We start from the raw sequence: 18,983 nt of genomic DNA, 5'->3' as shown, positions 1-18,983 counted from the left end.
AGCGCAAGTGCAACAAGATCGAGACACCGATTTGTAGTAAGTTTGTAAGGCACCCGGCAGACCCTTTGCGCTTTCAGGTCACAAAAAGAGGCCATTCTCGAAGTCAGGGTTCAACCTTGTGTTTTGTTTGCATACAACATCACCAACTTCTTATTTTGCTCTGTGGTTGTGGTTGGGCAATGGCTACCACCAAGTTCTCGTGATGCCAAAACCCTACGGCAGTTGTCTGGTGGTCGTGTGGTCTGGCATTGGGCTAGTAAACTGAAAAAAAAAGAGAGAAAAAAAGGAAGCCAACGAATGATAACGACGTCATTGTACATACTGTAGGTGAGCTAGCCCTAGTACACTAGCTATAATCTTCTGAACTAAATTTCCTCACCTGGCTGGCCCGACAAGCGGGGACAGGACTACCCAGGCAACCTAAAGCTGTTTGTAACAGACGATGAGCTTTCGTTGGAGAAAAGAATGATGAACATGGAAATGAAGATGGAGCCAAAGAAAAAAAAAGATAAAAATTAAAAATAAACCCAAAACCGATTGCAGGTTTGGAAGAGGGAAAAAAATCCGGTCCACATTCGCGTCGAGGTGTCTTTGGCTTTTGCTGCCAGTGGTGGTATTTTGCCTGTTAGCCGAGCGCCGAGCTGCTGCTCAAGGGTCGGATATGCCTGATTCAGAGTGAGACATTCTGTGCAATCCCGGAATCCCCTCATTCATAAGGTAAACGACATATGCTGTGCTTGCGAATTTTCCGGAACTTATTGATGAGTGATAGGAGCGAGAGGTAGTTCTTTGTAAGAGCGGCGGCATGGATGCTCCCTGTCCGGCATCGGGATGCAGTAAAAGTGATAATAAATGTTAACGATCATCACTCAGGACAAACGCTCGCACTAACAGCAACTATTGACCGCAGCGGTAACACCAAGTACATTTACCCTACCTTGCCCGTGATTCATAACCAGGGCAGAAAATAAGGTTGATGCTGAGCAATGCAGCAACCCGGACAATCCGCATTGTGTTTCTCCTCACTTGATCCTCTCCACACTCAAGCAGCAAAGACTTTGTGTGCGTGACAGCCGAACACACGCGGATGGTTGCGTCGTAAGGCTCCAAATTTCCCTTGTCAAGGGCCCTGAACGCCTGATGCGCTTGAAACCTCTCCATATCGGAATAGTCTGGTTGGCTGAATGTCAACCTTGCTTCCATGAGCTTGCCCCATATTCAGCGCTAGAGAGGACCCTTTTCGAGAGTCAACGAAGTCGTATCGTGAACTGGCGATGATCTTGGCACATGGCACATTTCGGTGAAGATTCCATCGTGTTCTGGGCACCTTTGTGTGTCTACCTACGATCTCATGCTGCCCCGGCCTCTTATAACAGCACGGCAATATGTCAACTGCAAACTTCCCAAGCCATAAATCTTCCACTCTTTTCAGCCCAACATCGACGACCTGGTCTAACTGACACTCTCGTAACGGCATTTTGAAACAGTGGCAGCATCCCTCACAAGTTGCCGAAGCGGGGCATGCCAGTGAGAAAGCGACCAGTCACAGAGCCCCAAAGTAAGATACATAGATCCCTACGCTGTCCCCACCACTAGCTTAACACCGTCGATGCAACTGTCGTCATAGGGCCGACATCTTGGACATCGTTCGTCCAAACTTGAACTTCGTCCCATGTCTTCCGAGTCCTCGCTTAACCGCTGGTGGTCACCTAATTCGACTAAAACCAGACCTGATCCCCAGGAACGCGCGCCACTTGCCATTCCACGCTGACCGACTTCTATCAAGATATCCACCAACCTGCTCTGATCTTTTTGCCTGCTCGTCATATTACGATCCCATCGTCTTCGCCACGCTCTACTTTAGTGTCGAGTAGTTGTACATTACCTACATAGTACATGCTCTAGCGAAGAGCATCCGATCATCATCTACAAGGATCAGCATATCTTACCCGACCCCTGCCATGGCTGGTCGAGCCTCGTTCCCAAACCTGGGTCGGACCAGTGTCGCTCCCAACCGCTCTGCACGGTGGGACCGAGATTTCTTTGATGAGCGGGAACATGACATGACCCTTGAGCGTGGCCGCGGCCCTGGTCGTGACCGATTCGAAGCCCTTCCCATCCGAACTCGCAACCCGGACGACGACGATGATTACTTTCGCCAGAGCCGCCGTGTACCTCCGCCAAGGGAGCACTCCGTCGATGATGGACGCTTCATGCGCGACCGTCGAGCCCGCCGTCCACGTTTCGACGAGGAAGAGGACGATGAACTCCTTTTTCGTGAGCGGCGCCGTACCATGTACGACGACTTCGAGACGCCCCGTCCTCCCTCTACCACGCGCCGACGGCGGTCTCCTTCCGCAAGCTCCTTCGTCCGCCGAAGACCATCTCCCGAAAGAGAAAGATTCCGCAGCCCATCTCCCCCAACACGCCCTACTGCTAGGATGAGGAGACGTACCTCCAGTGTCGATACATATGATCGAAAGCCCAAGGGCTTCTACGACCGCGAAGAGTATGACCCGCCTGCCAGAAGGTCCGACTACCGCATTCCTCCCAATGTACCGATCCCACTGCCTAGGCACAAGGCTTTGCCTCCTCCAAGAGTTTATGCGGAGCACGACTACTTCCAAGATATCCAAGTTTCGGATCCTTATCGATATGGTGACGAAGACTTCCATGCGTTTCCTGGGGGAGAAAAGTTCCGCGAGCGCGAGGTCGAGAAGGAAGTTATCCACACAAGGCGCGGCCGGAGAGACCGGAGCAGGGACTCGCGTACTTCCCGTGCTACGAGTCGTAGCCGTCGAAGCAGCCGCCGAAGCAGATCGGTGGCATCAAGCACTAGCAGCTCTTCAAGTAGCAGCGGCGGCACTACCATCACAAGCAAGAGCGAGTATCCGAAGAAGGGAAAGACAAGAATTCCCTCCCGCTTACTCTCGAGGCGGGCCCTCATTGAAAGTGGCTTTCCTTTTGTCGAGGAGGTAGGTTCATGATTTTGTTTCTTTGACTGGCACAGTTTCTCGCTAACACTTTCTCAAGGGAACTACTACCATTATACAAAAGGCTCTCGGTCAAGAGCATATCGATCATCTGCTCAAGATGAGCGACGAGTACAAGAAGGGTAAGTGTCCTGTTTCAGGTGGGTATCGACTTCAAGCTAAAGAAAATCCAGCTGAACTTGAAATCCATGCCGCTCGCTCGAGTGCCGGCGATGTCATTGAGGAACGCGAAGAATCTCGTACGGAGATCATCGAATACACCGACACACCTATTCCAGGGCCACCACATCATACGACACACTACACTCAAACCACTACTCATGCTCACCCGCATGTTCATACTACCACCGTACATACCCACTCGCCTGTTCAAGCCACATATACCCAGCCAGTAATGGTAAACGCGACTCCGCCCGTACATACTCAACAAGTCGACTTCGCAAAAACTGTACAGGTCCGCGACGTCTCTCCTTCCCGGGCTTCCTCCTACAGCTCATGGGATAGCACCTCCTCTTGGACCGACTTGACCTGCACGACTGGTACCTCATGCTCTACCTGCTCTACCGCAACAATCGCACCTCGAGGACATGTACACACGCCCCAGGTTGTCCACGTCGCGCACCCAGACGAATTCTCCAAGGAGTTGATGATTCTCGATGAGAGTCACGGCATGAGTCGAAGCCGCAGTCGCCATCGCAGTCGAAGCCGCAGTCGCCATCACAGCCGTCATCGCAGTCGCCATCGCAGTAGCCATCGTAGTCGCCATCGTAGTCAAAGCCGCCGAAGCCGTAGCCGCCACCATTCGTACGAAAAAGAACGACACGGCAGCAGAGGCAATCTCGTTCTCGCCGAGCGCCTAGCTACCGGCGAGCTTGTTCTGCGTGAGGAAGAAGTCGAGAGGATCGAGGAGCCCAGGAGGGGTGTGAGGCTTGAGAAGGACAAGAGAGGTAGGATGTCTATCAGTGTGCCGAGGAATCGCCGATAAAGCGTCACTTGCGGTGCGTTTGTCAAGTGTGATTTCTTGGGTTGTGTGGAGCGTTGGGACAGACGTGCTGACCACTTGGGGTTTACAGGTCCTCCGCCGAGGTTGGTGAAGGCTATGTTGGCTACCTTGACTTGAGAAGAAACGGTCAGCTAGTGGCTAGACGCATGGTCTGTCATGATTACTCCCAGGCTCGGATGTGTTCTGTCTTTTGACTCTTTGCGGATACCCTCAATTTACGCTCCCCTCTTTATGATGGTAATGACTATGTAATGTCACGAGTCATGTTACACGATCTATGTCACAAATTCAAATGTTTTTGGAACGGGCACTCAACGTCGGTGGCGGTGGAAGTTATCTTTTGGCGTATTGGACAAACATTTGGCGGTTCTCAATTATAATATCTTTTCAGAGCGAACCATTCCCCCCTGATATACCTGTTGAGCACGTTGTTTATTCCTCTTACCTACCTGCCAAGTATTCATGGCATCGCAGTTCCACACATCTCTGAGGATCAAACTCAACTGCGCAAGTGCAGTTGAATTCGCTTTCATCAATTTTCATGCCCCTTAACCTGCCCGATTCTCCGGGTGACTTTCCAGGTGACTTCAAGATTCATGTGAAGCCCTTCGCAACACTTTAAGCCTTTTCCGTTGTTTTCTCTTCAGCTGCCTCCTCCTGGGTCTTCTTGGCCTCCAACAAGCTGCCCTTCGCAAGAACATCAAGAGCGTGGCGGGACAAGCTGCTCTGCGCCGATTTGGTAAAAACGCTGCCGACTTTGGGCTTGCTAGCTCTGGAATACTCATAGCCTGGACATGGTCGGTGTGGTTGTATCTTGCTTCTCTGTGTCGCCAGCTCGGCGCGGCGCTTGGAGTCGGCACTGGGGATGGGCTTTTCGATATGGAAGAAGGACCCAGGTTGAAGTGGCAAGCGGCAGTCAAGGTCCATGTACAGTCATTTGTGCAAGGTTCACTGCCGACGGACAGGTTTCCAAGGCTGTAGACAGTTGGGTCGTCAGTCAAGGTTCCGAACCTGCCCCTACTTCCAAACCTGAAGGTGATTGACTCCCTTTCAAGGTTTCGGGAACAATCGCAAGATACATGATCCGATGACCTTGGGACTGCTTTGGGCTGTTTTGCAATTCATGTTGAATAAGCGGCCGTCGTTTGACATAGTGATGGATGGGTGATAGATAAACCATCCATGAAAGGGTGTATAAGGGGCATCACTTGATGTTCAGGTTATGGTCAGGTAAGATTGTCTCCTTTGGTTTCAGCTCCTCTGTTCGCACTAAAACTCCCCTAATCCTGCCTTGCCATCATCCATCAAGATCTCCAGATTCCTCGCCGCTTTCGTGATTTTTTACCCAAACTACATCCGAGTTTCCAGTCTGATACACCGGCGATGACAGGTCGTGCTGGGCTGAGAGAATATATTCTACCGTAGTGGGCTGAGCCGATTCCTTCTACAACACGAGTTAGGGAATGACGTCTTGCCTGAACAAGTAAAAGAAGTACATCTCACCTTGGTTGTGGATGATTACCTACAAGAGGAAGCCACGACCGCGTCGTTACTTCTCCGCTTGAGAAGCTCTCATCTTCTCCTGTCTCTCAAAAGCGGCCAAGTCCTTCTTGATGTCCCTCTGGATCCTTGGGAGGATCTGCTCCCGAAGAATTTCTAAAGCACGCGGCGTCAAAGTGACCTTCGGGCTGGCGACATAAGACATATTAGGGGTGATCTTGGGGGTAGTCGTGTTTTCGTCAACTTTGGCGGTCGTGGACGGATGGCCGGACGTCTCGTTGGCCGGCATACTGTCGAGTTATTTACGTCTGACGTAAAGAGGTAAGTGGAAGTAGGTGGTGAGATCTGAGTTAGTGGATGATTTATCTAACTTGACGATGTGCAAGTTGGGAAATTCTTGAGTCGTGCGGTGCAGGTTGGATTTTTTTATGGAAGATGATGTTTGGAGAAGAGTGAATAGGCAGTTGTAAACTGGGGGGAGGATTCATGGCTTGAGCTATTAAGGGATCGAAAACCGAGGCCGCAAGTCAGGGGCACTCGGGATGAATAGGTACCTACCTAATGAAGGCAACCAAGGGTTACGCCAAACATGTGTCGACCGAAACACTCCAGCTAAGGGGAAGGCAATGATGCATTCTTGGTCGACGTCACTACACCTTGGTCGAGGAGATTCACTTACAGAATTAGCAAACAAGGTACGTGGGAGGAATACCCAGTATCTGCACTATACTTCTTAGGCGAACAATCAAGGTGAGCAAAATTGCTTTTGACTTTCAACCCTTGGCTTCGTTCCAAAGTAAAAAACGAGTACTAACGCCTTCAAAAGCTGTAGAAGTAGATAACCCATCTATTCTGCGAGCAAACCTGCGACCTCACAACGGCTATTGCGACTGTCTGCCAGATTTATTATGTGCTTCAAGTCCCTCAGGCCAAATAATGATTCGGACCACCCTCAACGTCCATGCTAATGTCCCAATCAGTGCCGAGTTGTGTCGTGCTCCTTGTTTCAGGAAAGTAAAAGTGCCTCTAGGTATCTCCATTACCGTGTCAGCGGCTTACATTGTAAGAGAGATGGAATACCTACCTCTAGGAACCCGTTTTCTCCTGTAGCTCTTGCACCTCCTGCATCAGCAAGCGCAGTTGCTCACTGACAATATTGAGCGCATCGTGCATCTCGCGTGTTGTCAAGAGCACCTGATCGCAGAAAGTTCCAACTGCACGGCGGGAGTTGTCTGCCTTGGGCTGATTGGTGGCGGGTGCTGCCTCTTCAACGGGGCGAGCGGCGGTGGATTCGGGGACGCCTTGGATGCTTTGCTTGTCCATTTTTGTAAAGATGTTGCTAAACGAAGAGTAAGGTAGGTGGGTGCGTGGGTTAGTGGTAGTCAATAGGTATATAAGGTGGTGGTGGATACGCCACATACATTGGTCAAGCTGGAAAGTGTAGTAGGGTCTTTCCAAGCGGACAACTTTTGTTTTGTGGAATGAAAAGTACAGGAGGGCGTAGATGTGTTGGAAGCAAGGAAAGACGCTTTGAGTGGTGGATTGAGCTCCTTAAATACGAAATTGGGGGAAGTGCCAAGGTCGCACTTCACCGACGATGACTGAAGGTTTTCGATCCCCATTATTGGGTTCTGTTTGTTTTGCTGGGGTGAAGGTCTGCTCTTTGCAAGAAGCTGAATACCCGGAACGAAATAGTTGTAGCTGCAGCAACAACGCCGGTGGTTTTACTACCATGAGAAAAGCTGACTGTGAAATAATTCACGAGTGTCTCGTGATAGTATAGGGTCTGCGCATCCACTGCCTCGGGGCTACTGGTTACGATCACAACCTGACACGCCCACGTCTTGTAAGCAATAGGCTGACTACCAGATGACCGAGGCTGTCAATAAACGTGCTTATTCCTTCTCGTGGACTTCTATGTCCGTGTCTTCCTGGGATTCTTCAGTGACCACCTCGGGGCATCCGATCTGCCTCCTCCTCTTCTTCGCTTGATTTGCATCGTCACTGTCTCCCTTTCCTTCTCTATTCCCAGCGGCAGTTGAAAATTGTCTGCTCCTTCTCTTCCGATTCTACGCTAGAGAGGTAACCTCTTCGTCATCACCAGCTTTGCCCTTCTGGCAGCAACATGGAGATTGGAATACCTGTTCTCTTGTTCCACCGCCTTCTCCTTAATGCCAGCATGGCTGAATCGAAGCTCTCCAGTTACGTTCTGCTTTGATATCCATCCTCTGAGGAGTGGCAAGAGCACCTCGTCACTTCCGCTACTGTGGCAAGCGTTTTACTTGAAGTCAAGTCTTACCCTGGACTTTCAACGCCGTCTTCTTCTGGGCCTGATTCTCTCGGAAAGCGAGCATGCCTACAATGCATCTGCCCATGTTGTGTCTTGTAAAGATATAGGTTCTTTTGCAACGTAGAAGAGTTCCGTACAGTCCAGCATTAAATACCCAATTTTATGTCATGCTGGAGAAAGGGGTGAATGGATGACTTTCCCCAAAAGACGTAAAACCATAAATAGGTAAGAGGCACGGCAAATAAAGCAAGTCACGGTTATAGGTCATAGATGTAGGTAGGTACGTATACTTCAGTCGGGTGTTAGTCAAGAAGGATACGGATATTTGCCCGTGCTATGACTGATACCGCAAAGTCATGCACCCAGTCCAAACTGCGCGCTTGAAGAGTCTTGAGACACTCATGATCTCTCCTGCAACAATGCACGTTAGGTATGTTCCATCGAGATTTTAGCCATGGTTTCAACCCAGTGATGTCAAAATACCTAGTTGTTTACCTCGAATTGAAAATGATTTGCAAGCGGTTCATGTTTGCTATCATATGTAGCTGCTAAACACATTGGATAAATATTCTATCCTTCGACACAACTCCAAACATCTAGATATTCTCCCTCTCTCTAGGTAAAGTACATTGTGTGGCTGGTACACACGTGAGCTAGCAATTCAAATGTGACCGCTTCATCTCCTAGTCTTACCTCCTTATGTATGCTCCTGTTCTATTCCAAATCCGTACATCATCGAACAAAGAAAGACATTGCCGGTCGGGTGACTTGGGCTCAAACAAAGGCAGGCAGAGACAACGGCAAGCTGGGTCGCGTCACAACCACATCTTGTACTTCCTGGATGTCTAGAAATCTTGGTTAGGGACTTGAATAGGAACTAGAGGTACAGGTAAAAGGGGCACATTATAGACATACCTTACTTGGGAGCAGTCATAGCTACAAGCTTCTTCCTGGGATACTTTGGCTGTGTCCTCGGCTTGGGCCCCGCCCTCCTCCTACCCTGAACGATTTCTCTGCGCTCCTCCTCCTCGGGCATCTCCTCCTCGGGCACATCCTCCATCTCGATGTCATCGGGGTCTACGGCCTCAGCGCTGACTTCCTCTTCAGTACTCGCCCTCCGGGCCCTTCTTTCTTCCCATTCGGCGAGAATCGCTTCTGAAGTGTCCACAACATTCTCTGCCGGCTCCTGTAAATCCAGCAGTATGGTAATTAGTACATTGTATAACGGAAAAGAAAGAAAAGAAAAGAAAGGACAGAACAGAACAGGGGGTCAGCACATACCCAGGTTGGATCGTATTTCTCACCAGTCTCCGGGTTATCTTCCCAGTCTACCAAGTACTGGAGTTGACCGCTAGAGTCCATTTGTTCCGCAATAATGTCCCGGACTTCCCACAGTTGCATTGGATCATAGGCCTCGTCTTCGGGCTCGTCTTCGGATTCTTCTTCGGACTCGTCCTCAGACTCCTTGGCCTTCTTCTTTGAAGCTTTCTTGTTTGACGCCTTCTTCTTGTTTGACGCCTTCTTCTTCTTGTTTGGCGCCTTCTTCTTGTTCTTCCTTTTCGGAGATTTGGCCTTCTTAGCCGGCTTTTTGTTCGCGGCGGATTTCGCTCTCTTCCTAGGTCTTTCCTCGGGCTCCTCGCTCTCCTCGGCTTCCTCTTCGTCATCCTCATCATCGTCATCAGATGCTCTTTTTCTCTTCCCGCCTGCCGCTTTTGTTGTCTTGCGCCTCTTGGCTGCAGGTTCCTCTTCGACTTCCTCTTCGGCTTCCTCTTCGGCTTCCTCTTCGGCTTCCTCTTCGGCTTCCTCTTCGGCTTCCTCTGCAGGGGCCTCTGCAGGGACCTCCTCAGGTTCCTCCTCAGAGTCATCCCCAGGGGCTGGAGGATCATTTTGCGCGGTCATTCTTTGCGGCACGGTACGGATATTCAGCCCTGCGAGACGCTTGTTGGGGTTGATTCCCTGGGCTCTGAGAGCGGCCTTGTCCGAATATGCCCCACGGGCGGTAGCGAGCGTTCTTTTAGGCATTGTGGTTGAAGGCTAACGGATTCCTGAAGGTAAGACAGCTAGCAAGGTTTCGAAACTGGATAAAAAGATGGATGGCATCTTCTGTGTTCACATTCACTGGTGTTTATATATATTTTTCATTAATGGTAACAAGAGGAACATGTAGTTAGAAGCGACTGGACAAATTCCACGTTGCTACTCGGAGGCGACTCGATGGTAGACGACTCAAAGACAGATGACACAAAGCCGGACAAGACAAAGAAAGCCGAAACAAAGGTAGGGAACTCAGAAATAGACGATTCGAATATGTACGATTCAAAGGGAATGACACAAAGCTGAGTGACAAAAATCATTGTTTGACAAGTTGTGGCTACTGCTTCCTCGGACAATCTCGGTATTGCCACATTATCTCCAAACAATGCTCACCCCAAGCCATGTACGAATTGAAAGTTCCCAGGCACTTCACCTTCGCCCTCTAACAAAGAAATGGTCATATTCTATGGTTACCAAGTCTCGTGAACATTTGGTGACGCAGAACTTGTGTGTTATCGAGCGTCAAGCGGCGATAAGAAGATGTTTCCCATGAAACTAAGGTATGTTACTCGATGAGCTATTCATGCCAGGAGTCAAGATCAAGGTGCATGGTTATCGGTTACTAATGACCTGAATCGAAGAGGGAAGATAAAGTGGGATCATTGATCCATCGGCTAATAAATGGAACTTGTGGGAGAAACCATTTCCACGGTCGCCTCGTGACTCTGACCATGGTCGTAAGCCCAGCGTCAAGGTTTGAGGTGCATGGGCTTGAATAATCCAGGCATTCACCGGGTGTCCTTCTATGAGTAAAGGACATAGACTGGTGAAGCATATGTATGTCCAGCCTGAAAAGGGTTTGAACGTTCAGGATGTAGTCGTTGAGAGTAAAAAGATGCCTCATATCCGTAGACGTGGTAAGGGCGCGCTTCTACAGAAGGAAAAAAAGACTTGCCGAAAAATTCAGGGTGACAAGCATGAAGCAAGAAACAGCAAGAAGACAGCGAAAAGAGCCAGATACTCTTCGAGATGGAAACTTCCCCTTCAAAAGTGTTGTTGGAATTAAAGATATAGAAATCGCAACTAGGACTGCCGTTAATCGGATGCCATGCACTTGGCCCCCTGCAATTTGCCAACTTTGACCCTGAACTTTTTGCTGGAAATGACCTTATCAGACTCGCCGGTCTTGACGCTATCATACCTGTTACTGGCAGGTAGAACTAGACGTTAGTGCTTTGAAGCCACCCAGAGGTAGATACAGTCAAGACTGCCACTTTCCAGTCCTTCTCCCAAAACAAATTGTTCTGTACGGTTTTATACGAGTACATATCTTTCCGGCCATACAGCACTGACTGTGGACCCAAGAGGACGAAATGATGGGCGGAATGGTTGACATGGGTGTGGTGCTAACTTGTCAAAGGTACCTCAAGTGCAACAACGCTTCGGAATCGGCCGCGGAGACACTTCTCCACCTCTTCATGCAAATACCATCGCCTCAACATCTCAGATTTCCTCTTCCTCCTTGGTGACATGCAGAGGAGGGTACTCGAAGCCCCAAACGCCACATCTGATACATTTGCGGAAGTCGGTACAGTGGGCTTTGGCCGTGGTCCTTTGGGCTCTTCCAGGCTCGGGCTTAATCTTGGGCTCAGCCTCTTGCTCAGGGTCGTCCTCATGCTCGGCCTTAGGCTGAGGCTCGGGCTCGCCACGAGGTTCTGAGCTATTGACAACCATGATACGGTCAGAGGCTGAATTGGACGACGACTTGGAAGACAGCTCGTCCTTGATTTTCTGAATGGCTCGGCGGTTAGAGGAAGCGATGGAGGACTGAAGAGTCGGCTCGGAATACTGCTCTTTCTTGACTTCAGCGGCAGAGGAAATAGTCGAGGAGCGAAGGGTTGGTCCGGAATACGGCTTCTTGGATTCGCCGGCAGCGGAGGTGGTCGACGAGCGAGGAGTCGGTCCATCAACCGACTCAGAAGACATCTCATCCTTGATTTTCTGAATTTTCTTGATGTTGTTGGCATGAGAAGCGGTAGAAGACCGGAGAGTCGGTCCGGTGTACGGCTCTTTCTTAGGCCCTTTCTTAACATTACCGGCAGACGAAGTGGTGGGGGAGCGAAGAGTTCTCCCAGGATATGGCTTCTCAGCTTTGACGGCAGCGGAAGCAGTCGAGGAGCGAAGAGTCGGTCCGGAATATGGCTCGGGAGACTTTGGCTCAGCTTTGACTTTGCGAGAAGCTGGCTCAGACTTCCTGGGCGAAGGCGTAACGGACATTCTCGGCGGATCCCAAATGGGACGAGGGGCCCCTTTTGCCTTCAAGGCCATCGCAAGACGCTTGTTGGGGTTGACACCTGCAGCCTTGGACTCAGCTTTTTTCTCGCGAGAGGCACGAAGAGCAGACTTTGAACGACCCATAGTGGTTGCGGGGTAGATTCGATGTGGCCAGGTAGGTGCAATCCCGAGGAGTGCTGGCTTAGGTTGTCGATATTCCTCGTCGCAAAGCAAAGTTATCTTGCTGCTCCTGTTGCGACAAGCTTGGTCTCAGGGTAAACACTGCTGTATCTGCGACTTCACTTGACAGTAGGCCGGCGCTCAGAGATAAGTTGCCGCGAGTTCTGGGAGACTGAAGAGGGTCTTCATGTCGCGTATGTGGTCTCGAGCTGCGAAGGAGGTTCGCGCTTGATGGTATTGCACCTGTACTGATCGCTTCAACTCGCAAAAATCGTTCTACTCGAAGAAGGGTCGAGTTCTGGAGGTGCGCGTAGTTGATTGCCAGTAAATTTTTCTTGAACCTGCGGTCGGTCAGATTGATGGGTTAGATAAAACGAGGAAGGGTCACTCAAGGGATTACTTGCGAGTGCGCGTGACTATTTACAGTAAATGAACGCGAGGAGAGGCTCCAGTGCACCGCGGAGTAACGAAAAAAGGAAGAAAAGGTAGCAGGTTGGTGGCGGTGTTTGAAACCTTGGATGCGCGTATACGCGTTAATTGTTGCAACCAGGACGGTGAAGTGCTCGAGAGAGCGCTCAAGTTCGCGAAAGGAAGGTGCATGAACGGCAGATCCGAGTATGCAAATTTGAATACCAAACCTGAGAAACTGTTGCCGCGGAGTCCAGATTGAGGTGACTGTTCCCGTTCCGGCCTCGAAAAAAAAAAAAAAAAAAAAAAAAAAAAAAAAAGACTTCCCTGATTAGACTCCCGTATGACCTGCTTGTAAACGCAATAGCCCAAAATTGGCCTCCAGGCTACTTCGAAACGACAGGAATTTTTGCCTGCCTCTCAAATGTGAAGTGTCCCACCTCTCTGTCTGAACCCGTTCCGCCGCAACACTTGTTCACGTCTTCAACCTTCGGCCCGTTTCGCGAGGGTGAGAAGGTGGAATCCAACTGCTGTAGCCATCCAAGTTATGGGTAATCTTATGTTGAACACTTGTGCATTTGTCCTTTATTTCGCAGTCACAGAATCGGGGAAAAGATCGCGGAACGAGCTAGAGGAATACAGGCACTGTAAGGAGAGATTGGGCGATCCGACTCGAAAGACTGCTAGAGACCCTGCCCGGCGACCAGAGAAGTCCGCAGAAATATTTCGGAGGGTCTCTATAAGACCAAATCCGCCGCCCATGGTAAGATTGTCGGAGCCATGTCGAGTATCAAGATGCCGGCCTGTCGTGATGGCATCACTTGTAGTCCGGAGATGCTAGGCTTGTCGTAAGAGGTATAGATCAGGTGTCGCGCCGGGTTCGCTGATAAGCGAACACACCTGTGCAGAGATCTCTGGATTGATGGTAGTCTGATATGGCGTCCGCTGTTATAGAGTAATCGTTGCCAGATCCATATCGAGCATTCAGCCATCGAACATCATATAATCCAGCGCGCCTACATCGGTGCCAAACAAAATAGAAAGCCGTATCCCTGACGAGGTCGATATGTGCCTCAGATCGATCCTCTCGACACAGAGCAGCCGAAGTGCCATACGCCAGCAGAGACCGTGGCTTCATCCTTCCTAGTATCCGGATCGGTTCTTCGTACTCCATCTTTCTCGGTTCGGAATGCGGGAAACTGTAGCTTGTTCTCGTCGCGGCTGGTTCTCGGACGGCTTCCTTGGTCGGCATGTCTCGCGGCAGGCTGCTTCTCTCGATACAATGTCGGGAAACGGCGGAGTATCTAGGATGGGTTGGCGGCGGCGCTATTGTCGATGCGGAAGCGAAGATTAGGTTGGTCGGTCAGCAGAGATTATGAAGTGGAGAAAGCCAGTTAGTTGTGTACTTCTTAGTTTCACGGAGTTTTGGAAAAAAAAAAAAAAAAAAAAAAAAAACTGCCAGGTGGTTTGTGATGTTGTTCTTGCTTTCTTTCCATGGGCTGGTTGTAGAGGGAAGTCAGCGGGTAGGCACGATCAGAGGGAGATGCAACAAAGTGGGATACATGCTGCACTGGATTAGATGCCATCTTATCCTAGTTACCGCTTCTCGGGCGGTAGCAGTGTTAGTGCAATAACATCCGCCATGCATTCCTCTTTGGGTTCCTCAATGTGCCGTGCATCTCGGATCTTGGCGCATTTCCCGCGCAGACTCGAATTCTTTTCCCATCCGACAGCATCGATGCGTGGAGGAATCATCACACTCTTCTGTCTCTGCTGTGTTATCTCTTCTCGTCGACTCGAAAAGTCAGCACTTGGTTAGCAGAAAATTATTTACTGGTGATCTAGGATTGTCTGAATTGAACTGCTTGTCTGACCCGGCTGGTGAAAAGTACCTAGGTAGGTACCAAAGGGACCAGAGTCACCATTTTCCATCGTCCAATCGCCTTGGTTGAGCATATCTAAGGTACCCCGACCAGCAACTTATTACCACCAAGACCGAAAAAGACAAAGGATTCGCAGACTTCATCACCTTCTCTTTGGGTTTAGTTCCTGCTACAGAGTACTCACCGAGATCTAGTCCAAGGCAAAAAAAAAAAAAAAAAAAAAAAAAAAAAAAAAAACAGTGGTCACAACCAACAAGGGAATAGTAGCAAGAGAGTCAAGGGCGAGATGTGAAAGGGAGCGAAAGCGAATTTCCTATTACTGAACAATATTTAAATTCAAACTATGAAGTACAGTCACACAAGCCCCAACATTCCCATATTTATGTCGCTGCCGTGCCGCAGCAGCATTTGTACCTATCATTAATGCTGCACGTGTGGTTGTTGTGGAGAACGGTAGTGGTGATGGAGGGGAGGAAAAGGAAACCAAGAAACCCAAAAGAAGACGACGATGTGGTGCTATGAAGGGGTGAAACGGGTACGTTCTGTCAGGGCGGCTTGTCGCCATCGATGTGGAAGGAAGGCAAGCTTGAGTCCAGGTCACAGAGAACCCAGGCAGGCACACGAAAGTTTAGCCAGTAGTGGTAGGTACGTGGAAGTACGTACCGGCACCTACCTCTCTCTACCACTAGACATACCCGGGGCTCCTTCCTTCGGGGTATATGTATTGGATCTGTGTGTGTTACTTTCAACAAAGCGCGGTTGGCGTAGTGGTTAAACGCGTACACTTCAAAAACCTGTGCTGAGGGATCTGGCTCCGAGGACGCACCACACAATTTGTGTGAAGCAGAAGCGGCGTGGCGACCCGCAGTACTAACCAAAAAGTGTAAGACCCCGGGTTCGAATCCCGGACCGCGCACGCATTTCTTTTTTTCTTGTTTCGCATTTGTTTTCCCTCGGTGTTTCTCCTTCCGCTTGATCTTGGCGTTGGTTGATCATGCTCCTTCCTGTCCGCCCCTGTCTGCCGATGGAATACAGTGGATATCATTCACCCGGCGCTGCTGAGCAGTAAAAAAAGGTGTGAGAAGAAGATTACTTCTTTGGGTCCTTCTTCTGGTCCTTCTCCTTCTTGTCCTGCTGCTTATTGTCCTCATCCTTCTTCTTATTCGGATCGGGGGCAGTCATCCGCCTCACCGTAAAATTGGGCGTGAGCTTCTTCTCGGGCATTTTGAACCGTGGGTGAAGATAATGGAGAACCGGTTATAGATAGCTCTAAGTTTCGATGATTTTCTTTTTGCTGTCTTGAATGGTTTTCTGTCGAGGCTGGTTTGGAGAGAGAAGATAGAACGTCGGGTTGGGGTGATGGTGCCATCTTTATACTGAAAATGCTCCCTAGTTGTGCGGCATTGAACACGGGTAATGTCCTATGAATAAATACCGTGGATGATTGTTTGCCAGGTCATGAGAGTTCTAGGACCGATGCTGTTGGGTGGAATAACTTACTGTCCACGGGATGAAGACATCAAGCTTCAAGCTTCGGCGTGGAGCTTCGAGACCAGACATTCTTCTTTTGTCGACGGAATGAGACGGCTTGAATATTTGCTTGACTGAAAGGCGAACAACTGATACCCCTGTCCGACGTCGTTAGTACCTAGAGGTAGCCATGTTTTGATTTCACCTTCTTTATCGGTCGGATAAAACTGTCAAAGATCCCCTTTCTTGTGTTCAATCCGATGCGTCTGTGCTAGGCAGCTGCTGTCTTTGTGGACACAGCCCGGCTCCTCGAAATGAACAGCAATCTATGCTACTTCCAACTCAGAATTAGCGCTTCGGTGCCTAAGTCAAGAGTTTCTTTGTTCAAATCCAGAGGCAGCGGGACGACGACTTAACAACACCATAACAAAAAGTGTATGAACTTCGTCTACATGGATACTACCATGCGAACGAGGGCAAATGATGGCATGGGGTTTGATAAAGAATTGAAGAAATTGAAGGAATTGAAATTAAAGACCACGAGGGCGGTCAAAACTATGTGCAAGAATGTGAAAAACGGGGCTGGTCATCCTCCTGACCACCTCGCCGTTGATCATAGATGAAACCCCAATTAACTATTACTCCTTGGGGGCACTTACCCCATCGCCGTTACTCCGAATCCTCAGATCTCCGCCTCTCAAGCCTGTTCCCTCCTTTCTTTTTTCCCTTGCCTAGGAGGTCTCGTCGACCCTCCTCCATTACTCCCCAAGTCCAAGCCCACGGCACCCCTTAATTCTCCTGGACACCCCCTGGCGCATTCGAGTTTACGGGCCCCTCAGCTTCCACCAGCTCCAAATCCGCAATGTCATAATCCCACGTCGTCAAGTTACCAACATTGGCGTCACTGTGCTTCACCCACCAAGGCACCCACCTCTCGGCCCCGGTAAACCCAACCTCCCTAACCGCAATCCACCTCCACTCGTTGTACAAATCATTGCCATATCTCAGTAGAAGCCTCGTCTCATTCTTCGCCTGGTTACAAACCTTCTTGACCTTCCAATCCTTGTACAAATTCACGGTCCCTTCCTCATCCGGTCTGTACGTCTGCACCAGCCTGTACGCGTCTGGCACGCCCTCGGTGCCGGAAAGGGCGTAGTAGCCGGGCACTGGAGGAGGGTGAGGGTTGGTGGGAACGACGTAGAGGAGAGAGGGGGTAGTGTCGTTGATGTAGATGCGCGAGAAATGGTCGGCAGGATTGTAAGGGGCGTGCGACACGCCGGGGGACGTCCAGGGGATCGAGTTGTTTAGGCGTAGACGCTGGCCGGAGATGACGGAGTTGCCGCCGATGAAGCGGAAGAAGCCATCGAAGTCAGCGAGGGCAGGAGAGACGGCGAGGGCGCTGAACGCGGTAAGAAGGGCGGTAGTTGATTTCATTTTGGTTGGTGGTTTGATGGAGGTGGTGAGGAAGAGGTTCAGTTGACGTTCTGAAGAAACTTATTCGGTCTGGTTCAACTTTGGGAAAGAACGAAGGCGGACGGTAGAGCTGAGAAAAGTTCCCGCGACGTTCTGCTGTTGATATAAAATGGACCAACTGTTGTGACTTGTTACACAGAATGTTGGTAGGGATTGACGCAAGCTTCCTGTCGATCTGGTGAGACACAAACCGGCAAGGGAGATGGGGGGAGAAGAAGGACACAACCATTTGTTCGTCAACCGGCCGGCCCTTCATTTATACAAACCAACATCGTCCCCAGCCTGCCCGCACAACAGCAAACTTTGTTCTCTCCGGAAGGGGCACTTCCAACTCCGCTTCTTATGGCGTAAATAGGTATGGTGCTGACCGACATTATTTTTTCTTTTCCCAAACAGTGTACACTAGGCTTTTGATTTTCGTATTCCGAACGCCGACTATCTTAGTCAGCTACAGCTGACGACGGAACGTGATCATCACCTGGAACCATGGACCTTTGGGGCCCTTGGCGTTGCCTCAAATCCTGGGGTTGGAGGGCCCTTTAGGGACCTTACACTACTACGTTAGAGCTAGTACACAGTACGCCCCAGTAGGTTGAAGGGTAGTAGCGCGGTACAGCCAAGGCGCTAGTGGTGTTACAGAGAACTAAAGTCTTGATATGTTTGAAATTGCCATTTCTCGTACAGACTGCCACCTTATGACCGAAGGCTTAGGTTGCCACCCCCAGTGATCGCCCAAGTGGAAATTCAAGAAATGGCCTTTTACATCAATCCATACAGACGGGAGGTATTACAACCTCGTATTCCGCTCCCGCATCACCTTTACATATATCAGGTTGTGATACCCCAGGGGCAATCACACGTCACATCCGCTACATCCGGGATGCCGGATCAGGTAGCGCTGAACCAAGGCCGCTGTGGCCGCCGTAGCCTCCGCTATTGACAGCCTGTGTCTAAACTCCGCACTTCCTCTCTCCACTCTTAAAGAGTTGGCGAACGGTGGGTTGGGTGTGCCGGGACGAACATAGAAGAGGTCCCGACGGGATGGATGGGAAAACATTACATCACCACGCGGCGCGGCTAAAGTGACGAAAAGCTATCCCGTCATCATTACCTCTAATCACCACAAACTTGTGCCATTGTCGAATTCTTGATTCGTCGTACGCTTCGCGGGCTGAAATGGCGTTCGATACCTGTATGCCCATGCACGCCATCGGCTGTTCTGCTCCAAAGGACTCGGCCATGAAAGTTCGTGAGTCTTGGCGGCCATGATGGTTGCACCACAGCGTTCGGTAATGCCGAACGCCCTTCGGTTGGTAGAGGTAGTAGTATCTCGTGTCATGCAGTTTATCCTACTTGTACCAACAACCGAGGATTTTTTTTTTTACATATAAAGGATTGCGTTCCCGTCCTTCGTATCGATATCACGAGACACTTTGAAACTGCTAACTAATCGTCCCGAACTGTAAAGCTTCCAG

The 18,983-nt window shown here is 50.0% G+C and overlaps 7 protein-coding genes and 1 non-coding gene across 8 annotated transcripts; 2 read left to right on the top strand and 6 right to left on the bottom strand.

Moving 5' to 3' along the window:
- Positions 1-1,698: 1,698 nt before the first annotated feature.
- NCU05527 (hypothetical protein) lies at positions 1,699-4,659 on the top strand. The gene is made up of 4 exons (XM_955396.3): positions 1,699-2,975; positions 3,034-3,115; positions 3,167-3,940; positions 4,067-4,659. Exons 1-4 carry the CDS (start codon positions 1,962-1,964, stop codon positions 4,111-4,113), a joined length of 1,917 nt encoding a protein of 638 aa, XP_960489.2. The 5' UTR covers positions 1,699-1,961; the 3' UTR covers positions 4,114-4,659.
- Positions 4,660-5,545: 886 nt separating this feature from the next.
- On the bottom strand, positions 5,546-5,785 carry NCU05528 (hypothetical protein; the record flags this gene model as incomplete). The annotated part of the gene is made up of 1 exon (XM_955397.1): positions 5,546-5,785. One exon carries the CDS (start codon positions 5,783-5,785, stop codon positions 5,546-5,548), a length of 240 nt encoding a protein of 79 aa, XP_960490.1.
- A 797-nt stretch (positions 5,786-6,582) lies between these two features.
- On the bottom strand, positions 6,583-6,819 carry NCU05529 (hypothetical protein; the record flags this gene model as incomplete). The annotated part of the gene is made up of 1 exon (XM_955398.1): positions 6,583-6,819. One exon carries the CDS (start codon positions 6,817-6,819, stop codon positions 6,583-6,585), a length of 237 nt encoding a protein of 78 aa, XP_960491.1.
- Positions 6,820-8,702: 1,883 nt separating this feature from the next.
- Positions 8,703-9,808, bottom strand: NCU05530 (hypothetical protein; the record flags this gene model as incomplete). Its single annotated transcript, XM_955399.1, has 2 exons — positions 8,703-8,972; positions 9,068-9,808. 2 exons carry the CDS (start codon positions 9,806-9,808, stop codon positions 8,703-8,705), a joined length of 1,011 nt encoding a protein of 336 aa, XP_960492.1.
- A 1,515-nt stretch (positions 9,809-11,323) lies between these two features.
- On the bottom strand, positions 11,324-12,238 carry NCU05531 (hypothetical protein; the record flags this gene model as incomplete). The annotated part of the gene is made up of 1 exon (XM_955400.1): positions 11,324-12,238. One exon carries the CDS (start codon positions 12,236-12,238, stop codon positions 11,324-11,326), a length of 915 nt encoding a protein of 304 aa, XP_960493.1.
- A 1,261-nt stretch (positions 12,239-13,499) lies between these two features.
- NCU05532 (hypothetical protein) lies at positions 13,500-13,934 on the bottom strand (the record flags this gene model as incomplete). Its single annotated transcript, XM_955401.1, has 2 exons — positions 13,500-13,519; positions 13,583-13,934. 2 exons carry the CDS (start codon positions 13,932-13,934, stop codon positions 13,500-13,502), a joined length of 372 nt encoding a protein of 123 aa, XP_960494.1.
- A 1,384-nt stretch (positions 13,935-15,318) lies between these two features.
- On the top strand, positions 15,319-15,481 carry NCU15384. The gene has a single exon. It is a non-coding gene; the product is annotated as a tRNA-Leu (tRNA).
- A 1,056-nt stretch (positions 15,482-16,537) lies between these two features.
- On the bottom strand, positions 16,538-17,892 carry NCU05534 (hypothetical protein). The gene has a single exon (XM_955403.3). The coding sequence runs from the start codon at positions 17,467-17,469 to the stop codon at positions 16,825-16,827; it is 645 nt and encodes a 214-aa protein (XP_960496.1). The 5' UTR covers positions 17,470-17,892; the 3' UTR covers positions 16,538-16,824.
- Between the last annotated feature and the right edge of the window lie 1,091 nt (positions 17,893-18,983).

This window comes from Neurospora crassa, linkage group VI (assembly GCF_000182925.2).
Source record: "Neurospora crassa OR74A linkage group VI, whole genome shotgun sequence".
Classification (NCBI taxonomy): Eukaryota; Fungi; Ascomycota; class Sordariomycetes; order Sordariales; family Sordariaceae; genus Neurospora; species Neurospora crassa.
This window is presented reverse-complemented; position numbering and strand designations above follow the sequence as displayed.

Bases quoted from the DNA above. Each gene is read 5' to 3' on its own strand.
- NCU05527 (XM_955396.3), top strand. From the start codon at position 1,962: ATGGCTGGTCGAGCCTCGTTCCCAAACCTGGGTCGGACCAGTGTCGCT. The intron at 2,976-3,033 runs GTAGGTTCATGA...CACTTTCTCAAG, and splicing joins GCTTTCCTTTTGTCGAGGAG to GGAACTACTACCATTATACA. The intron at 3,941-4,066 runs GTAGGATGTCTA...TGGGGTTTACAG, and splicing joins GCTTGAGAAGGACAAGAGAG to GTCCTCCGCCGAGGTTGGTG.
- NCU05534 (XM_955403.3), bottom strand. From the start codon at position 17,469: ATGAAATCAACTACCGCCCTTCTTACCGCGTTCAGCGCCCTCGCCGTC.